Source organism: Somniosus microcephalus, chromosome 2 (assembly GCF_052327205.1).
Source record: "Somniosus microcephalus isolate GS21.2 chromosome 2, FLI_Smic_1.0, whole genome shotgun sequence".
Classification (NCBI taxonomy): domain Eukaryota; kingdom Metazoa; phylum Chordata; class Chondrichthyes; order Squaliformes; family Somniosidae; genus Somniosus; species Somniosus microcephalus.
Genome location: NC_140988.1, coordinates 2,930,680 through 2,949,168, shown reverse-complemented (window position 1 = coordinate 2,949,168; position 18,489 = coordinate 2,930,680). Strand labels below are relative to the sequence as shown.

At 51.2% G+C, this 18,489-nt stretch overlaps 1 protein-coding gene across 1 annotated transcript in view; it reads right to left on the bottom strand.

Moving 5' to 3' along the window:
* LOC147122492 (NACHT, LRR and PYD domains-containing protein 3-like) overlaps nt 1–9,860 on the bottom strand; it is a 34,213-nt gene extending 24,353 nt beyond the window's left edge. The window contains exons 1-3 of the mRNA XM_086005066.1: nt 9,554–9,860; nt 4,787–6,476; nt 762–848 (exon numbers count right to left, since the gene is read on the bottom strand). Of these exons, the coding sequence (XP_085861192.1) occupies nt 762–848; nt 4,787–6,476; nt 9,554–9,860 (2,084 nt within the window). The remainder of the gene's footprint in view (nt 1–761; nt 849–4,786; nt 6,477–9,553) is intronic.
* Nucleotides 9,861–18,489: the final 8,629 nt, after the last annotated feature.

Here is an 18,489-nt window from a genome sequence, read left to right as displayed (position 1 = left end):
CTGAAAGGGTGGTAGAGGCAGGAACCCTAACCACATTTAAAAAGTACTTGGGATGCTGTAACCTGCAGGGCTACAGACCAAGAGCTGGGAAGTGGGATTAGGCTGGATAGCTCTTTGTTGGCCGGCGCGGACACGATGGGCCGAAATGGCCTCCTTCCGTGCTGTAACGTTCTATGATTCTAGACATGCGAATGGCCAGGAGCTGGGAGCCTGGGTTGGGCCAATCACTACATCCAAGGCCTGAAGATGTGGCATTGGGTCTCACTGCCAAAAGATCGCCCCATGGCATTGCACAATTACTTTAGAACTGAACTGGAAATTAGTCTGCTGTACAGACACCTACAAACTAACAGCTATCCACAACCAATAGTCAACCTCACCATATCTCCAACTGCAACAACCAAAATTCCGCATGTTAATAAGAACTCTCCAAGATCCTCATCTGAATAAGAAGCCTTAGCCCCAGTGAGGGTGGAATTCTGGTGTTCCCACTCCACTGACGGAGGTGAGGCGGAGCGGGACCCAAGGTTACCCCACGCCCAAAGACTTTGGCCCTCCTCACAAAGATCAGTGGCGGGATCACTGGCGTAGCAAGATGGACTGCGACCAAGGATCCTCCAGCAGCTCCCACCACGACCCACCCTTTAAAAGGCAGAGCGGCAGGTACTTGCCAGGCCTGGCCGGAACTCCAGGCCCGTCGACAACATCCATGTATCACAGACAGTTTCCAGTTCATTGAATGAGCAGTTTGGTTGCATTACCCCAGCAGCTTCAGGTTGTAGTCCGGAGATTTCAGGAGCTCACACAGGAATTTAATTGCTTCTAGATCCAATTTATTTTCTCCACACCTAGTAAGTTAAAAATAGAAGTGAGATGTTTTGGAAGCCTTACTGCATTCGTTTGGTTTTACATTAAAAAAAACCTACAATCTATCTGTACGTGAAAGTCTTGCATCCTTGAGTGTCATGTCCATCACTCTTTATGTCCTGCCACTCGAGAACCACAATCTCCAGAGTTAGCCATTATGAAATGGTCCACACCAGTTGGCTACTATTAACATCTAGCAAATGGCAACTAAACAAATTAGAATCAGAATCATACAGCGCAGAATGAGGCCATTCGGCCCATCGTGCCTGTGCCAGCTCTTTGAAAGAGCTCTCCAATTAGTCCCACTCCCCCCTGCTCTTTCCCCACAGCCCTGCACATTTCTCCTTTTCAAGTATTTATCCAATTCCCCTTTGAAAGTTATTATTGAATCTGTTTCCACCGCCCTTTCAGGCAGCGCATTCCAGATCACAACAACTCGCTGCGTTATAACAAATGTCTTCAATGACTGGACCCAGCAACTGCCACTAAACTAAATTAAATCACTTAATTGTTTCTGATTTATTCAAGCAGCCATGTTGCAGAGGCCCAGCCAACGATATCACGCCTAAAAATTAATATAAATAATTTAGAAAACATTTTTTGCTAACAAACTGTCCATGTTGGAAATCCATCCAATCTGTTCAGCCACAGAGGCTCTTTACCTGAAGCTCACTTTGGTCCTCAGACATTCTCTCATGATGTTTTTTAGGCCTCGTCAGATGCAATGACAGCACGAGTGCAAAAGTGTCAGACGCGGCTCAGTGGGTAGCACTCTCACCTCTGAGTCACAAGGTTGTGGATTCAAGGCCAGAGACTGGAGGACATAAACCTTCTTCTTCTTCTTAGGCAGTCCCTCGGAACCGAGGATGACTTGCTTCCACATTAAGAATGAGTTCTCAGGTGACTGATGAGTCCAATGCGGGACCTACAGTCTCTGTCACAGGTGGGGCAGATGGTGGTTGAAGGGGCGGGTGGGTGGGGTGCTTGGGTAGACGTGCGCTCCTTCCGCTGTTTGCGCTTGGCTTCCACTTGCTCCCGGCGAAGAGACTCGAGGTGTTCAGTGCCTTCCCGGGTGCTTCTCCTCCACTTTGTGCGGTCTTGGGCCAGGGATTCCCAGGCGTCGGTGGGGATGTTACACTTTTTCAAGGAGGCTTTGAGGGTGTCCTTGAAGCGTTTCCTCTGCCCACCTGGGGCTCTCTTGCCGTATCGGAGCTCCGAGTAGAGCGCTTGTTTTGGGAGTCTCCTATCGGGCACGCGGACGATGTGGCCCGTCCATCGGAGCTGATCGAGCGTGGTCAGAGCTTCGATGCTGGGGATGTTGGCCTGAGCGAGAACACCGACGTTGGTGCGCCTATCCTGCCAATGGATTTGCAGGATCTTGCGGAGGCAGCGTTGGTGTAAATGGATATAATCCAGGCTGACACTCTCAGGGCAGTACTGAGGGAGCGCCGCACTGTCGGAGGGGCGGTACTGAGGGAGCGCCGCACTGTCAGAGGGGCAGTACTGTTGGAGCGCTGCGCTGTCGGAGGGGCAGTACTGAGGAAGCGCTGCACTGTCAGAGGGGCAGTACTGAGGGAGTGCCGCACTGTCAGAGGTGCCGTCTTTCAGATGAGAGGTTAAACCGAGGCCCCATCTGCTCTCTCAGGTGGACATAAACGATCCCACGGCACTATTTCTGGTGGAGGTGGGGGTGCGGAGACCCTGGGTAGAGTACAGCTTAGAGATGGAAACTGGGGTGACTCCTTGGGAGGAGAAACAAGTGCAAGTGAGACATGGCACAAAGCGATGAAATATAATGGAGAGTGAAAGAGAGAAAGGTCGTGACATAACCGAGTCGTAAGAGAGGAAAATATTGGCCCAGATTTTGCGGTGGGAGTACGCCATCATACCGTCTTTGAAATCTACCGCAAGTTCGGGATTTCCGCATGCGCTAAATCCTGAACTTGCGGTCTGTCAACATAAGCGTGGACAGGCCATCTGCTCCGCCACCGAAAACCTAATCGCTGCCGCGGAGTTGGTCTAATTGTCCACCAACTGCCCAGCAATTACATACAGACATTTTACGGCTGGTGCAAACAGGCGCAGAGCCTGTTTCCACAGCGTAAGGGAATACCCAAAATGAAAATAATGCTTTTTAAAAAAATTAAATAACTTAAATGCTTTAATGAGAAGCAATCCTAGTGTATGTTAAAGCTGCGGGGTTTTTTTAAATAATGTTTCCATTTCATAACTTTCTGCACAGTGCACAGTATTTGTTTCGAAGTGGGAATTAGGAGTAATGGATTGGATTCCCAGGATAAAAGCTAGATCTGTATGTATTTTGTAGGCTGTAGTAATTTAAATGAAAGACAGACAGTCTGTTTTCTGATTGAAGGACCATGCCATGATCCCAGGTTGTATGCTTCGGCACAGGTCGTGTCTCTAGGATCCGTGGGTCATTACGCTGACCCTCCTACTCACAGCGTCAGAGAGCAAGTTTATGCACGAGGGACACCGTCGGGTAGGTGCGTATTCTACTCGGATGCCGGCGGCATACTCTGGAGTTATGCCTCCGACCGCAAATTCAAGGCCAATGTGTCCAAGAGCGGGGATATTAAGTGATAGAGACACCAGGGGGAATAATCATTCTTCTTCTTAGGCAGTCCCTTGGAACCGAGGATGACTTGCTTCCACATTAAAAATGAGTTCTCAGGTGTCTGATGAGTCCAATGCGGGACCTACAGTCTCTGTCACAGGTGGGGCAGACGGTGGTTGAAGGGGCAGGTGGGTGGGGTGCTTGGGTTGACGTGCGCTCCTTGCGCTTGGCTTCCGCTTGCTCCTGGCGAAGAGACTCGAGGTGTTTGGCGCCTTCCCAGATGCTTCTCCTCCACTTTGTGCGGTCTTGGGTCAGGAATTCCCAGGTGTCAGTGGGGATGTTACACTTTTTCAAGGAGGCCTTGAGGGTGTCCTTGAAGCGTTTCCTCTGCCCACCTGGGGTTCTCTTGCTGTGCCGGAGCTCCGAGTAGAGCACTTGTTTTGGGAGTCTCGTATCGGGCATGCGGACAATGTGACCCGTCCATCGGAGCTGATTGAGCGTGGTCAAAGCTTCGATGCTGGGGATGTTGGCCTGAGCGAGAACACTGACGTTGGTGCGCCTATCCTGCCAATGGATTTGCAGGATCTTGCGGAGGCAGCGTTGGTGGTACCTTTCCAGTGCTTTGAGGTGCCTGCTGTAATAATCATTAATAGAACTCAGTAACACCCCCAGAGAGGAAATGGAAGACCAAAAGCCGGAGAGTGAAATATAAACTGGGGAAAGAGAAATAGGAAGTGTCTGTTAGTTCAAAGCCATGGCAGGTATAGCAGGGGCAACAGTAGCAGAGACTGATTGGGAGCTCGGAACAATGACGGGGTAAGGCAATGGAACCGAACATTGGTCGGTGCGCCTAACAGGCGGTCGACACACTACCGTCCGGTTTGTGCTACCGCGCAAGACGAATTTCCGAGTTTAAGCCCCACCACGTTAAGTTATGAAAATTCAATTCGAGATCATTTGTAGGGTCGCACTGGAAACGAGCTCCTGAAAGCTGCTGTTTTGTTGTATACACCCAACCGGGAGTATACACAAATAAACTCTAAAGCCTGCACATCTGCCAATGCACTTTATTATGTTTATGTTAATGTATTACAAGCCAAATGAATGTTGAATGTTTAAATGTCTTAATCTAAATGTACACTCTCGGGAGCCGCAAGCCTACATTTCGTTGTACTGCACTTGTGCACTAACAATGACAATAAAGTTGATTATTATTATTATTATTATTGATGTTCTTCAGCCACGCTATGTGATTGAAGCTCAATACCCTCAGGGCAACAGGTGATGAGCAATAAATAGTCCGTGTCGCCCACATCCCAAGAACAAATATAAGAAAGTGCTTACCACAATCTCTCACACTGGTGCAAATATGGTCGCAGGTTCTTCAGCACTGCACTAGTTATGTTTGTGGCTGTGAGATCCAGTTCCACCAGATCTCCAATTCTCATGTCCAGAAAGTACCTCAGCACACTGAAATCCACTGGACAAAGTACATTGTCCCCAATGTTGATACGTAGGCTTTGAGGTGTTATTCTCTCTGCTAACGAGTGGTTTTGTTGTTCAAATAGGCAGTGGAGAAGATTCAAGGTGCTTGATCCATTTTCACAATTCTCTGTGATCCCGTCCAACAGCCATCGACAGTAGGACTCGGATTTTGTTGCTTTGCCCAGCTGGATGTACTTGGAGAGCAAGGTCTGGTTTCTCTCGGACAGCAGACCCGACAGGAAGCGGTGGAAGATATCCAAGTAACCGGAGCCCATCTTGTACTCATTCACCGTGTCCACGTTCATCATGTCTGGGGAAGGCTCGGGTTCCAGTATGTAGTGCAAGGCGGCGAAAAACTCCTGAATGGTGAAGTGCGTGAAGGAGAAGACGCTCTCCACACATTCCAGCTCCTGCACGCAGGTTTTGTCCAGAAAGCTGTCGATGAAGGTGTTCAGTTCGACATGGTGAGCCTCTAAATCATGTTGGTAGAACAGCGTGTCGTGCTGAAGCAGCTTGTTGTAGGCCAATCGGCCCAAATTCCGCAGCATCTGAGTCAAGTGCTCCCCTCCGGGGGGCTGGGGGCGGCAATGGTGCTTCAGCAGCACCGTGAGGTAGCGGCTGTAGATATCCGTCATTGTTTTCGGTTGTTTATGATCCACTCTTTCCCTTTCTTTCAAAACGCTGCACACAATATAACAAAAGGCAGGTATGAAACACAAGGTGAAGAGGGAATAGTTTTCCTTCACCAGTTGGAACATTCTGCTGCCAACTTCTTCATCCTGGTAATACTTCAGGAAGAAGTTGCGGATCTCCTTTTCGGAAAACCCAGTGACGACCACAAAGCGGTCAATCGTCTCCACCGGGATGTAATGAATGGCCGTGGGTCGGCTGGTCAGCAGCACCGACGCCCCGGTGAGGAGCTCCCCTCGGAGGAGGCTGTGGACAATGTCCGGCAGATGGCCTTCCTCATCGGGGTCGGTGATGTAGAAATCCCCGTCTACACCGCCACAAAACTTAAACTCGTCAAAGCCGTCCAGAATTATCAGCAGCTTCTCCGGACCGTCGAAAATGGAATTCAGCGCTTTTGCCAAATGCCCATTCCTCTTCAAAATCAGATTCCTGAAGCTCAGCGGTCCTTTGATCAGATTAAGGTCTCTGAATGTGAATTGCAGGATAAACTCAAACTTATCAAAGCACCGATTATTTGCCCAATCGTAAACAATCTTCTGCAAGAGGAGAGTTTTCCCGATTCCCGCCACCCCACTGACCAGGGTTTTGCAGGGAACTCGCTTATCGTTGACCTTCATAAATAACTGGTCTGGCCTGATCTCCGTCTGCTGGCTGCTCTCCTGCAACTCAATACGTTGCTGCCCAAAAGACAGCAACTCGTGCCTTTTTAACTCGATGCTGTGGTGCCCTTTCACAAGCAGCAAGTTGATGAACTGATCGGAAAGGTGAATCTTCTCTCCTGGTCTGGTGTTGTAATACATCATCACCTCATTCCTCCGCCTAAGAACTTGCTTGTGTTTCTTCACCAGAGTCCAGTGTTCTGGAGAGACACAAAACTACATTTTAAACATTAAAGTCATAAATGGGAAGCTAGATAAGTACATGAGGGAGAAAGGAATAGAAGGATCTGTCGAAAGGACATAAGAACACAAGAATTAGGAGCAGGAGTCGGCCATTCGGCCCCTCGAGCCTGCTCCGCCATTCAATAAGATCATGGCTGATCTTCTACCTCAACTTCACTTTCCCGCCCGATCCCCATATCCCTCGATTCCCCCAGAGTCCAAAAATCTATCGATCTCAGCCTTGAATATACGCAATGACTGAGCCTCCACAGCCCTCTGGGGCAGAGAATTCCAAAGATTCACCGCCCTCTGAGTGAAGAAATTCCTCCTCATCTCAGACCTCAGTGGCCGACCCCTTATCCTGAGACTGTGACCGCGCCCCCCCCCGCCATGTTCTAGACTCTCCAGACAGGAAAGACTATAGGGTGCGATGACGAGAGCGTGGGAGGAGGCTCGTGTGGAGAATAGACTCCGGCATGGACCTGTGGGGTCGAATGGCCTGTTTCTGTGCTGTACATTCTATGTAATAATTGCAGTCGATCAGGTTACGGTGATCAATTGGGCCAATCGGTATAACTGAGTGATGAGCTGCTCATTCCCTCTGGACACGATGCTCAGCACTGACCGCCACTTCTCTTATTTTAACAGCTCTTTAATCAGTTGCTCACCCTCCCTCTCCAGCTCGCTTCAAAACAGTGCGTTACAGAGCATCCAGGTACTCCAGTAGAGGCTGACCCACACTTTAAATAGCTGATTGGTCAAGAAAGAAAGGAAGACTTGCATTTCTATAGCGCCTTTCACGACCACCGGACATCTCTAAGCACTTTACAGCCAATGAAGCACTTTTTGAAGTGTAGTCACTGTTGTAATGTGGGAAACGCAGCAGCCAATTTGCACACAGCAAGCTCCCACAAACAGCAATGTGATAATGACCAGATCATCTGTTTTTTGGTTATGTTGGTTGAGGGATAAATATTGGCCAGGACACCGGGGATAACTCCCCTACACTTCTTCGAAATAGTGCCATGGGATCTTTTACGTCCACATGAGAAAGCAGACGGGGTCTCGGTTTAACATCTCATCCGAAAGACGGCACCTCCGACAGTGCAGCGCTCCCTCAGTACTGCTCCTCCGACAGTGCAGCGCTCCCTCAGTACTGCCCCTCCGACAGTGCAGCGCTCCCTCAGTACTGCCCCCTCCGACAGTACGGCGCTCCCTCAGTACTGCCCCCCCTCAGTACTGCCCCTCCGACAGTGCAGCACTCCCTCAGCACTGCCCCTACGACAGTGCAGCGTTCCCTCAGTACTGCCCCTCCGACAGAGCAGTGCTCCCTCAGCACTGCCACTACGACAGTGCAGCACTCCCTCAGTACTGCCCCTCCGACAGAGCAGTGCTCCCTCAGCACTGCCACTACGACAGTGCAGCGCTCCCTCAGCACTGCCCCTTAGACAGTGCAGTGCTCCCTCAGTACCGCCCCTCCGACAGTGCAGCACTCCCTCAGTACCGCCCCTCCGACAGTGCAGCACTCCCTCAGTACTGCCCCTCCGACAGTGCAGCACTCCCTCAGTACCGCCCCTCCGACAGTGCAGCACTCCCTCAGTACCGCCCCTCCGACAGTGCAGCACTCCCTCAGTACTGCCCCTCCGACAGTGCGGCGCTCTCTCAGTACTACCCCTCCGACAGTGTGGCGCTCCCTCAGTACCGCCCCTCTGACAGTGAGGCACTCCCTCAGTACCGCCCCTCCGACAGTGAGGCGCTCCCTCAGCACTGCTCCTCCGACAGTGAGGCACTCCCTCAGTACCGCCCCTCCGACAGTGAGGCACTCCCTCAGTACCGCCCCTCCGACGGTGAGGTACTCCCTCAGTACCGCCCCTCCGACAGTGAGGCACTCCCTCAGTACCGCCCCTCCGACAGTGAGGCACTCCCTCAGTACCGCCCCTCCGACAGTGAGGCACTCCCTCAGTGCTGCCCCTCCGACAGTGAGGCACTCCCTCAGTACCGCCCCTCCGACAGTGAGGCACTCCCTCAGTACCGCCCCTCCGACAGTGAGGCGCTCCCTCAGTACTGCACTGTGGTGTCAGCCTGGATTTTTGTGCTGAAGTCCCTGGAGTGGGACTTGAACCCACAACCTTCTGACTCAGAGGCGAGAGTGCTGCCCACTGAGCCACAGCTGACAGTGCACAAACTGCACAAACCCCAACTTAATAGTCATCCAGGAGAATTGTCCTGGGGCCAATATTTATCCCTCAACCAACATCACTAAAAACAGATGATCTGGTCATTATCACATTGCTGTTTGTGGGAGCTTGCTGTGCGCAAATTGGCTGCTGTGTTTCCTACATTACAACAGTGACCACACTTCAAAAGTACTTCATTGGCTGTGATGCACTTTGGGACTTCCTGACGTCATGAAAGGTGCTGGAGAAATGCAAGTGTTTCTTTCTTTATCTTAAATAGGGAGTGTTAGATGGGTAATTGAGCAGGTTTAAACTTGACCAATCAAACCACCCAGTAATACTGCTGACTAACTTTTTTTTAATAGGAAGACTTGCATTTCTATAGCGCCTTTCACAGCCTCAGGACATCCCACAGTGCTTCTGCCCTCCCTGCCCAATTCTCTCTTCCACACACTCATCCTGGGAGTGCAGTCTCCCAACAAATTACTCCTTAATATCTTGATAGTAGCATTCATAGTAACTCCAGAGAAAATCTCACTCACGTGTTCGAGGGTGTGTTCACAGTGTAACGTTGCCATTGGTATCGAGTGGTTTATCTTAGCACTATTGCTGCAGTTATATTGTAAATACAGCCTGAGATCAGTCACGGCCCAAGGTGACACTGTTCCACTTCAGTCAGGTTTGGACACAGACACCAATCTACACCAGTTTAGCATCTGTGTGAGGCTAAAACCGCTTCACACACACTGTAAACTTGTAACGTGAAGTTGCCCTAAATGCTGTGGACAGAATTCCCAAACCGAGCTCGTATCAACTCCCGCGTGTACCTCTACACCAATAAATGGTAATGGTGTTAAATCAACGGGCGGCCTACTTACCACTGGGTGCGGTTTCCCTTTCAGGCACATCTTTCGTTTTGTCAAAGAGTGCGCAAAACTGATCGGCCACGTTTTCCCCGCGACAATCGATGATGTCCAGCAGAGCCCGAACTTTCTTCCTGGGTCCAGGAACATACTTCGCATCTTCATAGTCGTCCTTTGAAATTAGCTGAATCTTCAGAGCTTGATCCAGAATCCAATCGATTCTGCCTCCCAATGCATCAACGAGTTCCACTCGGTTTCTCCGGAGTAGTTGAAGGGACGAGACTCTGCAGACACAGAATAAAACTTCTCTGAGCAACGGCATGGCATTGAGTTTTATTCTGGCATTTCACTGCTGTTGTGAACAGAAAATATGTAAAGAGCGAAGGCTTTTTTCAGCGCCAGTGAGGAGGATAGTGATAGACTTCAAGAAGACATAAGACAGGCTGGTGGAATGGGCGGACAGGTGGCAGATGAAATTTAAATGCAGTAAAATGCGAAGTGATACATTTTGGTAGAAAGAATGAGGAGAGGAAATATAAACTAAAGGGTAATCCCGGGGATGAGGGGATGGACATATGAGGAGAGGTTGAGTAGATTGGGACTCTACTCATTGGAGTTCAGAAGAATGAGAGGCGATCTTATTGAAACATATAAGACTGTGAAGGGGTTGGATCGGGTGGATGCGGGGAGGATGTTCCCGATGATGGGTGAAACTAGAACTAGGGGGTATAGTCTTAGAATAAGGGGCTGCTCTTTCAAAACTGAGATGAGGAGGAACTACTTCACTCAGAGGGTGGTAGGTCCATGGAATATGCTGCCCCAAAAAGCTGTAGAAGCTACATCATTACATAAATTTAAAACAGAAATAGACAGTTTCCTAGAAGTAAAGGGAATTAAGGGTTACGGGGAGCGGGCAGGAATTTGGACATGAGTCTAGGTTCGGATAGGTCATGGCCCTGTGGGTAGCGGAGCGGGCCCAGGGGCCGTGTAGCCTGATCCTGCTCCTATTTCGTGTGTCTAATTCTGTTAGATTCAGGAGATGGTTCTGTGATAGTAGATTGGCGGTTAGGATCAGATCAGCCATGATCTTATTGAATGGCGGAGCAGGCTCGAGGGGCCGATTGGCCTACTCCTGCTCCTATTTCTTATGTTCTTATGTACAATCCTAAAGGGGATGCATGAACAGAGAGACCTGGGGGTATGTGTGCACAAATCATTGAGGGTAGCAGAGCAGGTTGAGAAAGCGATTAAAAAGCATACGGGATCCTGGGTTTCATAAATAGAGGCATAGGCCTCGATTTTAACTGAGCCGTGGAGGCGGGCTTGGAGGCGTGCGGGGGGTTAAAATCGTAAAAACTGGCGGTCGGGACCCCCCGCCTGGTTCCCGACTCTGAGCCATTTTTACTCAGGCATGTCTGATGGTCCCGAATCCGTCCCGCATCCAACAGGCGGGACTGGTCTTTAAGGCCCTTAATCACCACTAAATGGCCTCTATAATGCCATTTTAACAGTCCCTTGCACTTTTAACCCTTTTCCATAAAACACGCCTGGTGGGAATCACGACTGTGAAACCTGGCGGGAGCACTATTGGCTTGTTGACTATCAGCTGCAGGTCAACCATTAAAGAGGAGATTTGATCAGTCATCATTTGCAGGTGGCAGGATGTTTTGTCTCAGGCCTGGGGCAACTTTTACCAGGCTTAACCACACCTGTGGAAGGTTGGAGCCTCACACACATCTCCAGTGTGAACTCCTGGGAAACCCCTCTCGCCACCTTCACTCAGCGCTTCCTCAACGGAGGCATATGCCAGAAGCATGGGAGCCATTTCTTTCCTTGTCTTCTGGGCATTAGAGGAGCTCGAGCACCAGGCGCGGCAGCAGCAGAACCAGGAACAACAACACCAGCAGCAGCAGCAGGAGCGCCAGGCTGCTGCTCACCCACCTGAGGCAGCACAGGCCAGAAGGCGCCAGCGCCTGGAAGCCCGTCGGCGCAGGAGATACCCCCCAAACAGGGTCTACAGACACAGGGTCAGCTACCTCCACATGACTGAGCAGCAGTGCCAAAGGCGGCTCCGACTTTCGCGAGGGGTAGTGGCTGACATCTGCGCAATGTGACAGCAAGACCTGCTGCCTAGAGGACCAAGTGGAGACTCCTTACCAGTGGCCATCAAAGTCACCACCACACTCAACTTTTTTGCCTCAGGCTCATTCCAGGGATCAGCAGCAGACATCAGCGGCATCTCCCAGGCGGCTGCACACACCTGCATCATGCAGGTCACCGATGCCCTCTTTGCCCTCGCGCACAATCACATCCATTTCACCAGGGATCGCGCAAGTGTGAGGGCGCGAGCGGTTGGATTAGCTCATCTGGCAGACATTCCAAGGGTGCAGGGCGTCATTGACTGCACACATGTGGCCCTTAGGGCACCCCATCGCAATCCAGGTATTTTTGTCAACCGCAAGGGCTTCCACTCCCTTAACATTCAGCTGGTGTGTGACCACAAGAAGGAGATTTTGCATGTTTGTGTCATGTACCCTGGCAGTTGCCATGACTCCTTCATACTGCGCCAGTCTGGTGTGCCTCCGCTATTCAGGCCGCCAGACCAACTTCGTGGATGGCTACTTGGAGACAAGGGCTATCCCCTGAGGACTTGGCTAATGACGCCGTTGAGGAGGTCAGCCAACGAAGCTGAGGAGCACTACAACTCCAGCCACATTTCCACCAGATCCATTATCGAGCAAACCATCGGTTTGCTGAAGATGCACTTCAGATGCCTGGATAGATCAGGTGGAGCCCTGCAGTACTCAGCAGCCAGGGTCTCCAGAATCATCGTGAAGGTGGAGGAGGAGGAGGTTGAGGAGGAGGAGGGCGAAAACGACCATCCTGCAGAGGACCAACAACCAGCGGCAGCATTACGCCAGAACATTGCTGCCCGGGATGCAAGGAACGCACTCATCCTGGCCAGATTTGCTTAGCCTAGCCAATCAAGGACTTTTGCCTCGCAGCTTCTTACCTGAGCATCGACAATGGCCAAGACCCTGCGGATTCCTAGCTATTTGTACAGCATACTTACAATTGCAAGTAATCCTAAGCCCTCAATGTGAAAGTCCCATTCGCGAAATGACACACGCCACAAATACAGCAGTAGCCATCAGACTTTTTATTGACAGAATTCATCTGATGGCTTTTTTTAACAATACATAAAATTTCACCGAAGTGACTACCCTTGTGACTACTTGTGCTTTATTTTCCTCTTACGCGTGCTCCTATGTCATGGTTTCGCTGTGGCTTCAGCAGATGTGGAGGCCCCTTGCTCACTTTCCTGCTGATCCTGTCTCGACACCTTTGGCGGGCGTCCTCTGGGGTGGCGAGCCTGTGAGGGGTCGTCAACAGTCTGCTGCTCCTGCAGCTGTGCAGGGGTTGAGACGTCTATCTCACTTGGGTGTGGACTCCGGTGGGGCTCTTACCGAGGGCTCTGCAGTGGCATGGAAGTGTGAGCGCTTGGAGAGGAACCCCCACTTCCTTGAGGTCTGCCACCAACCTCCCTCTCATGGGTCAGCCCCCCCTCCGTGCCTGCAAGTGGCTGGAGAGCACCTTGCTGCACATCAGGGGGGCCATGGGGACCCGTATCTGCAATGGCAGTCCTACTCAGAAGGACTTCCATGAAGGTCTGGTTTCTATGTTCAATAGATGCTCATCGCTCCTCAAGAGATGTCATTCTATTCTGAACACTCACCATGTTTTCCATACCCTGGCGACTAACCTCCTCCACGGCCGTAGCCCTCCTCTCCTCTACCATAGCCAGCCTTACCATGGAGGCAGCAATCATTTCCACGTAGGTAGCCATCCTTTCCAAGTTGATGCGTTCATGCGCCAATGACTCCACAAAGGCTCTGTTCATGTTCACTATGGACTCCTCCATTTGCTCCACACTCGCAGCGACCCTAGAGACAAAACCTGCCAGAGACTCCTGCATCTGTGCCTGGAGTTCCATCACCTCTGATCTTATGGATGGACCCAGAGGCAGAGGGTCGACATGCAGCTGAGCCGAGCTGGCAGAGTCCTGCGCCCTCCGACGAGGACTCTCCACTGCTGTCCCTGTCTCCACAATCTGCTGATGCTCACTTGTGAGCTGTGATACACCAGGTGACAACAGTACTCTATGTCCCGAAGGTCCCACCGAGGTGTGAGTGTCTGCCCTGGTGCTGGGTGCGCTTATTTCTGCTGATGCTGCACCCTCAGAGGTTGCAACTTCCTCTGAGGAGCTCAGGTTCTTCCTCCTGGACAGTGGGGTCAGGGGCTGTCGATGGTCCTGTGGGGGAGTAAGGGAAAGAGTTAGCGATGTGAGGTCAAGGTTACATGCACATTGCATATTGCAGGTGATCATAAGTCAATCTGTTATAGCTTCAGAATCATTATCAGCGACTCATGCAATGTCAATGAGAGAGATGGAAAACTATTCTGTCACCAGCTTGCTGTGATGCACCCATTTGTCCGTCCCCAACGTGCGCATCTTTTTCAACCCTGACAATTTCCAGGACGGCTTCCTCCCAGGGGGTGAGCTGGGCTTCCTCCCAGGGGGTGAGCTGGGCTTCCTCCCAGGGGGTGAGCTGGGCTTCCTCCCAGGGGGTGAGCTGGGCTTCCTCCCAGGGGGTGAGCTGGGCTTCCCCCCAGGGGGTGAGCTGGGCTTCCTCCCAGGGGGTGAGCTGGGCTAATGATGGTGGCCCTCCTCCTGTCCTCGCTCTTTCCCTTTTATTGTGAGCTCTCTTTTCCTGCAATGAGGGAGACAAGTGGAGGTTGAGTGAGAATGAAGGAGTGAGTGTAGAGATTGCATAGCATAGATACTTAGAAGGAGACAAAGATGGAGTGAGGTTGCAAGACCAAGGGCCCTCCCTGTGTGTTGTCAGTTGTGTTCAAAGCATCAGAGTGATAGGGAGTGTGAGGGCTGCATGGTGGAATAGTTATGTGAATGTGAGCATAGAGAGAGAGGGAATGGGTAAGGGTGCATGGATGTGAGTGTCTAGTGGGATGTGGAGGAAGAGATTGCTAAAGCTGAGTGCTGGTGAGGAAAGGCAATGGGGATCAGATTGAGGGTGATGGGAACGTCATACTTACTTTTCCAGTGCGTTCAAGGTCATGGAATCTTTTCCTGCACTGCATCCAGGTGCGCCGTGTGACCCCCATGGAGTTGACCTCCCCAGCCACCTGTATCTACACAGCCTTGGTCTGACTGGGAGGCCTCTTCCTCCCTGATGAAGGGAACAGGACCTCCCTGTGGGCCCTAGCCCCATCCACCAATGCCTGTAGTGCTGCCTCATCAAACTTAGGAGCTGCTCTTGGCCTCCCGCTGGCCATTGTTCCTGCAGGTTCCTGTGGCATCAAATGGAGAAAGATTGGCAGTCTGCAGAAGAAGCAAGGCGTGCTGTGGACCTTAAATGCAGCAGCAATGATGACGTCATCGGAGGCGACTTTCAGTCATGAGAAACCCATTTGCAAAGGCTTCCCACACGTTGGAAATCAATTGGCCAATTGAGTTAAAATTGCATCAATCTCCCACATCCATTTAGATTTGTGTGGGAATCACGAAATTTGGGGAACACGCCAATAGTCCGCAGCTGAGTTAAAATCGAGGCATAGAGTACAAAAGCAAGGAAGTTATGATGAACCTTTATAAAACACTGGTTCGGCCTCAACTGGAGTATTGTGTCCAATGCTGGGCACCGCACTTTAGGAAGGATGTGAAGGCCTTAAAGAGGGTGCTGAAAAGATTTATGAGAATGATTCCAGGGATGAGGGACTTCAGTTACGTGGATAGACTGGAGAAGCTGGGATTGTTCTCCTTGGAGCAGAGAAGATTGAGAGGAGATTTGATCGAGGTGTTCAAAATCATGAGGGGTCTGGACAGAGTAGATAGAGAGAAACTGTTCCCATTGGCGGAAGGGTCAAGAACCAGAGGACACAGATTTAAGGTGATTGGCAAAAGAACCAAAGGCGACATGAGGAAAAACTTTTTTACACAGCGAGTGGTTTGGATCTGGAATACACTGCCTGAAAGGGTGGTGGAGGCAGACTCAATCGTGGCTTTCAAAAGGGAGTTGGATAAGTAGCTGAAGGAAAAATATTTGCAGGGCTCCGGGGAAAGGGCGGGGGAGTGGGACTAGCTGAGGTGCTCTTGCAGAGAGCCGGCACGGGCTCGACAGGCCGAATGGCCTCCTCCTGTGCTGTAACCATTCCCTGATTCGATCATTATCATTAGCCAGTGTTTTAAAGAAAGACAAAGGATTTACATTTATATAGCACCTTATCACATCCCAGAGTTCCTGGTAACATCGCTCGCAGGTGTCAGGGTAAATCATGTGGTTCACTAAGGAGCCAATGGCCTAGGAAAGACTGGGATGGAGGTCTTGTAGAGTGAGTTTAAGGATTTATAATCTAAAAGAAAGTGCAAGACCTCAAGAGTATTGAGGTCACAATACTCCCAATCATCTGTGCTGGATCATCAGAACAGGAGGAGGCCATTCAGCCCCTCCAGCCTGTTCCGCCATTCAATCAGATCCTGCCTGATCTAAGCAGTTAAAAGGGAAACCGATATGGTTTCTCCTAGCTCGAGCCATGGTATCGAAAGGTTGTCTCTGATTCCTACACTTGAATGGATGGAAACATGAACCCGTGGCAAGAACTCCATTCTAATATCGAATGATCAAGAGATGACAGATATCATAAAGGACTTCTTTTTTTGTGCCTGTTTTTGCAAAACAAAACCCCACGGGCTGCCTTCCAGTTCTGAGATTATCGACGGATCCTGCAAGCCCAGCAGGGATCTGCATTTTCAGCTCTAATTAAATAGGAAGAGAGTACAAAAGCCAGGAGGTTATGATACACGGCAGTTGGAGTGCTGGGTGCTGATTCGGGCATCTCTATAATGAAACTACATTAAAGAGAGAAATACTTGCATTTTCACCACCTCGGGACGTCCCAAGTTTCTTTACAGCCAATGAAGTACTTTTTGAAGTGTAGTCACTGTTGTAATGTAGGAAACGCGGCAGCCAATTTGCACACAGCAAGCTCGGGTGACTGTCTGTGTGGAGTTTGCACATTCTCCCCGTGTTTGCGTGGGTTTTCTCCGGGTGCTCCGGTTTCCTCCCACGGTCCAAAGATGTGCGGGTTAGGTTGGTTGGCCATGATAAAAATTGGCCCTTAGTGTTAGGGGGGATTAAATACGTGGGGTTACGGGGTTACGGGGATAGGGCTTGGGTGGGATGGCTGTCGGTGTAGGGACCAGGTGCTAGGGTTTGGATGATCAGCCATGATCTCGTTGAATGGCGGAGCAGGCTCGAAGGGCCGAATGGCCTACTCCTGCTCCTATCTTCTATGTTTCTATGTTTCCCACAAACAGCAATGTGATAATGACCAGCTAACCTATTTTAAGAGATTTCTTCTGAATCAGAAGGTGTGGGACTCGAATGCACAACCTTCCGACTCAGAGGCGGGAGTGCTACGGCTGACACCCTTCAAAAATATACGCCATAGGGCACACATGGCACAGATTGGCTAGAATAATCCCACTCCAGGGACTTGAACACATAAATCCAGGCCGACACTCCAGTGCAGTGCTGAGGGAGTGCCGCACTGTCGGAGGGGCAGTACTGAGGGAGCGCCACACTGTCGGAGGGGCAGTACTGAGGGAGCGCCGCACTGTCGGAGGGGCAGTACTGAGGGAGCGCCACACTGTCGGAGGGGCAGTACTGAGGGAGCGCCACACTGTCGGAGGGGCAGTACTGAGGGAGCACTGCACTGTCGGAGGGGCAGTACTGAGGGAGCGCCGCACCGTCGGAGGGGCAGTACTGAGGGAGCGCCACACTGTCGGAGGGGCAGTACTGAGGGAGCACTGCACTGTCGGAGGGTCAGTACTGAGGGAGTGCTGCACTGTCGGAGGGGCAGTACTGAGGGAGTGCTGCACTGTCGGAGGGGCAGTACTGAGGGAGTGCTGCACTGTCGGAGGGGCAGTACTGAGGGAGTGCTGCACTGTCGGAGGGGCAGTACTGAGGGAGTGCTGCACTGTCGGAGGGGCAGTACTGAGGGAGTGCCACACTGTCGGAGGGGCAGTACTGAGGGAGTGCTGCACTGTCGGAGGGGCAGTACTGAGGGAGTGCTGCACTGTCGGAGGGGCAGTACTGAGGGAGCACCGCACTGTCGGAGGGGCAGTACTGAGGGAGCGCCGCACTGTCGGAGGGGCAGTACTGAGGGAGTGCCGCACTGTCGGAGGGGCAGTACTGAGGGAGCGCTGCACTGTCGGAGGGGCAGTACTGAGGGAGTGCCGCACTGTCGGAGGGGCAGTACTGAGGGAGTGCCACACTGTCGGAGGGGCAGTACTGAGGGAGTGCTGCACTGTCGGAGGGGCAGTACTGAGGGAGCACTGCACTGTCGGAGGGGCAGTACTGAGGGAGTGCTGCACTGTCGGAGGGGCAGTACTGAGGGAGTGCCACACTGTCGGAGGGGCAGTACTGAGGGAGCGCCGCACTGTCGGAGGGGCAGTACTGAGGGAGTGCTGCACTGTCGGAGGTGCCGTCTTTCGAATGAGATGATAAACCGAGGCTCCGTCTGCTCTCTCAGGTGGACATAAAAGATCCCATGGCATTATTTCAAAGAACAGCAGGGGAGTTATCCCCGGTATCCTGGGGCAATATTTATCCCTCAATCTACATCACTAAAAGCAGATTATCTGGTCATTATCACATTGCTGTTTGTGGGAGCTTGCTTTGCGCAAATTGGCTGCCGCGTTTTCTACATTACAACAGTGACCACACATCAAAAGTATTTCATTGGCTGTAAAGCGCTTTGGGAATTCCAGTGGTCGTGAAAGGGGCTATATAAATGCAAGTCTTTCTTTTCACAAATTAGACAATAAAGAAAGACTTGCATTTCTATAGCGCCTTTCACCGGATAGTAAT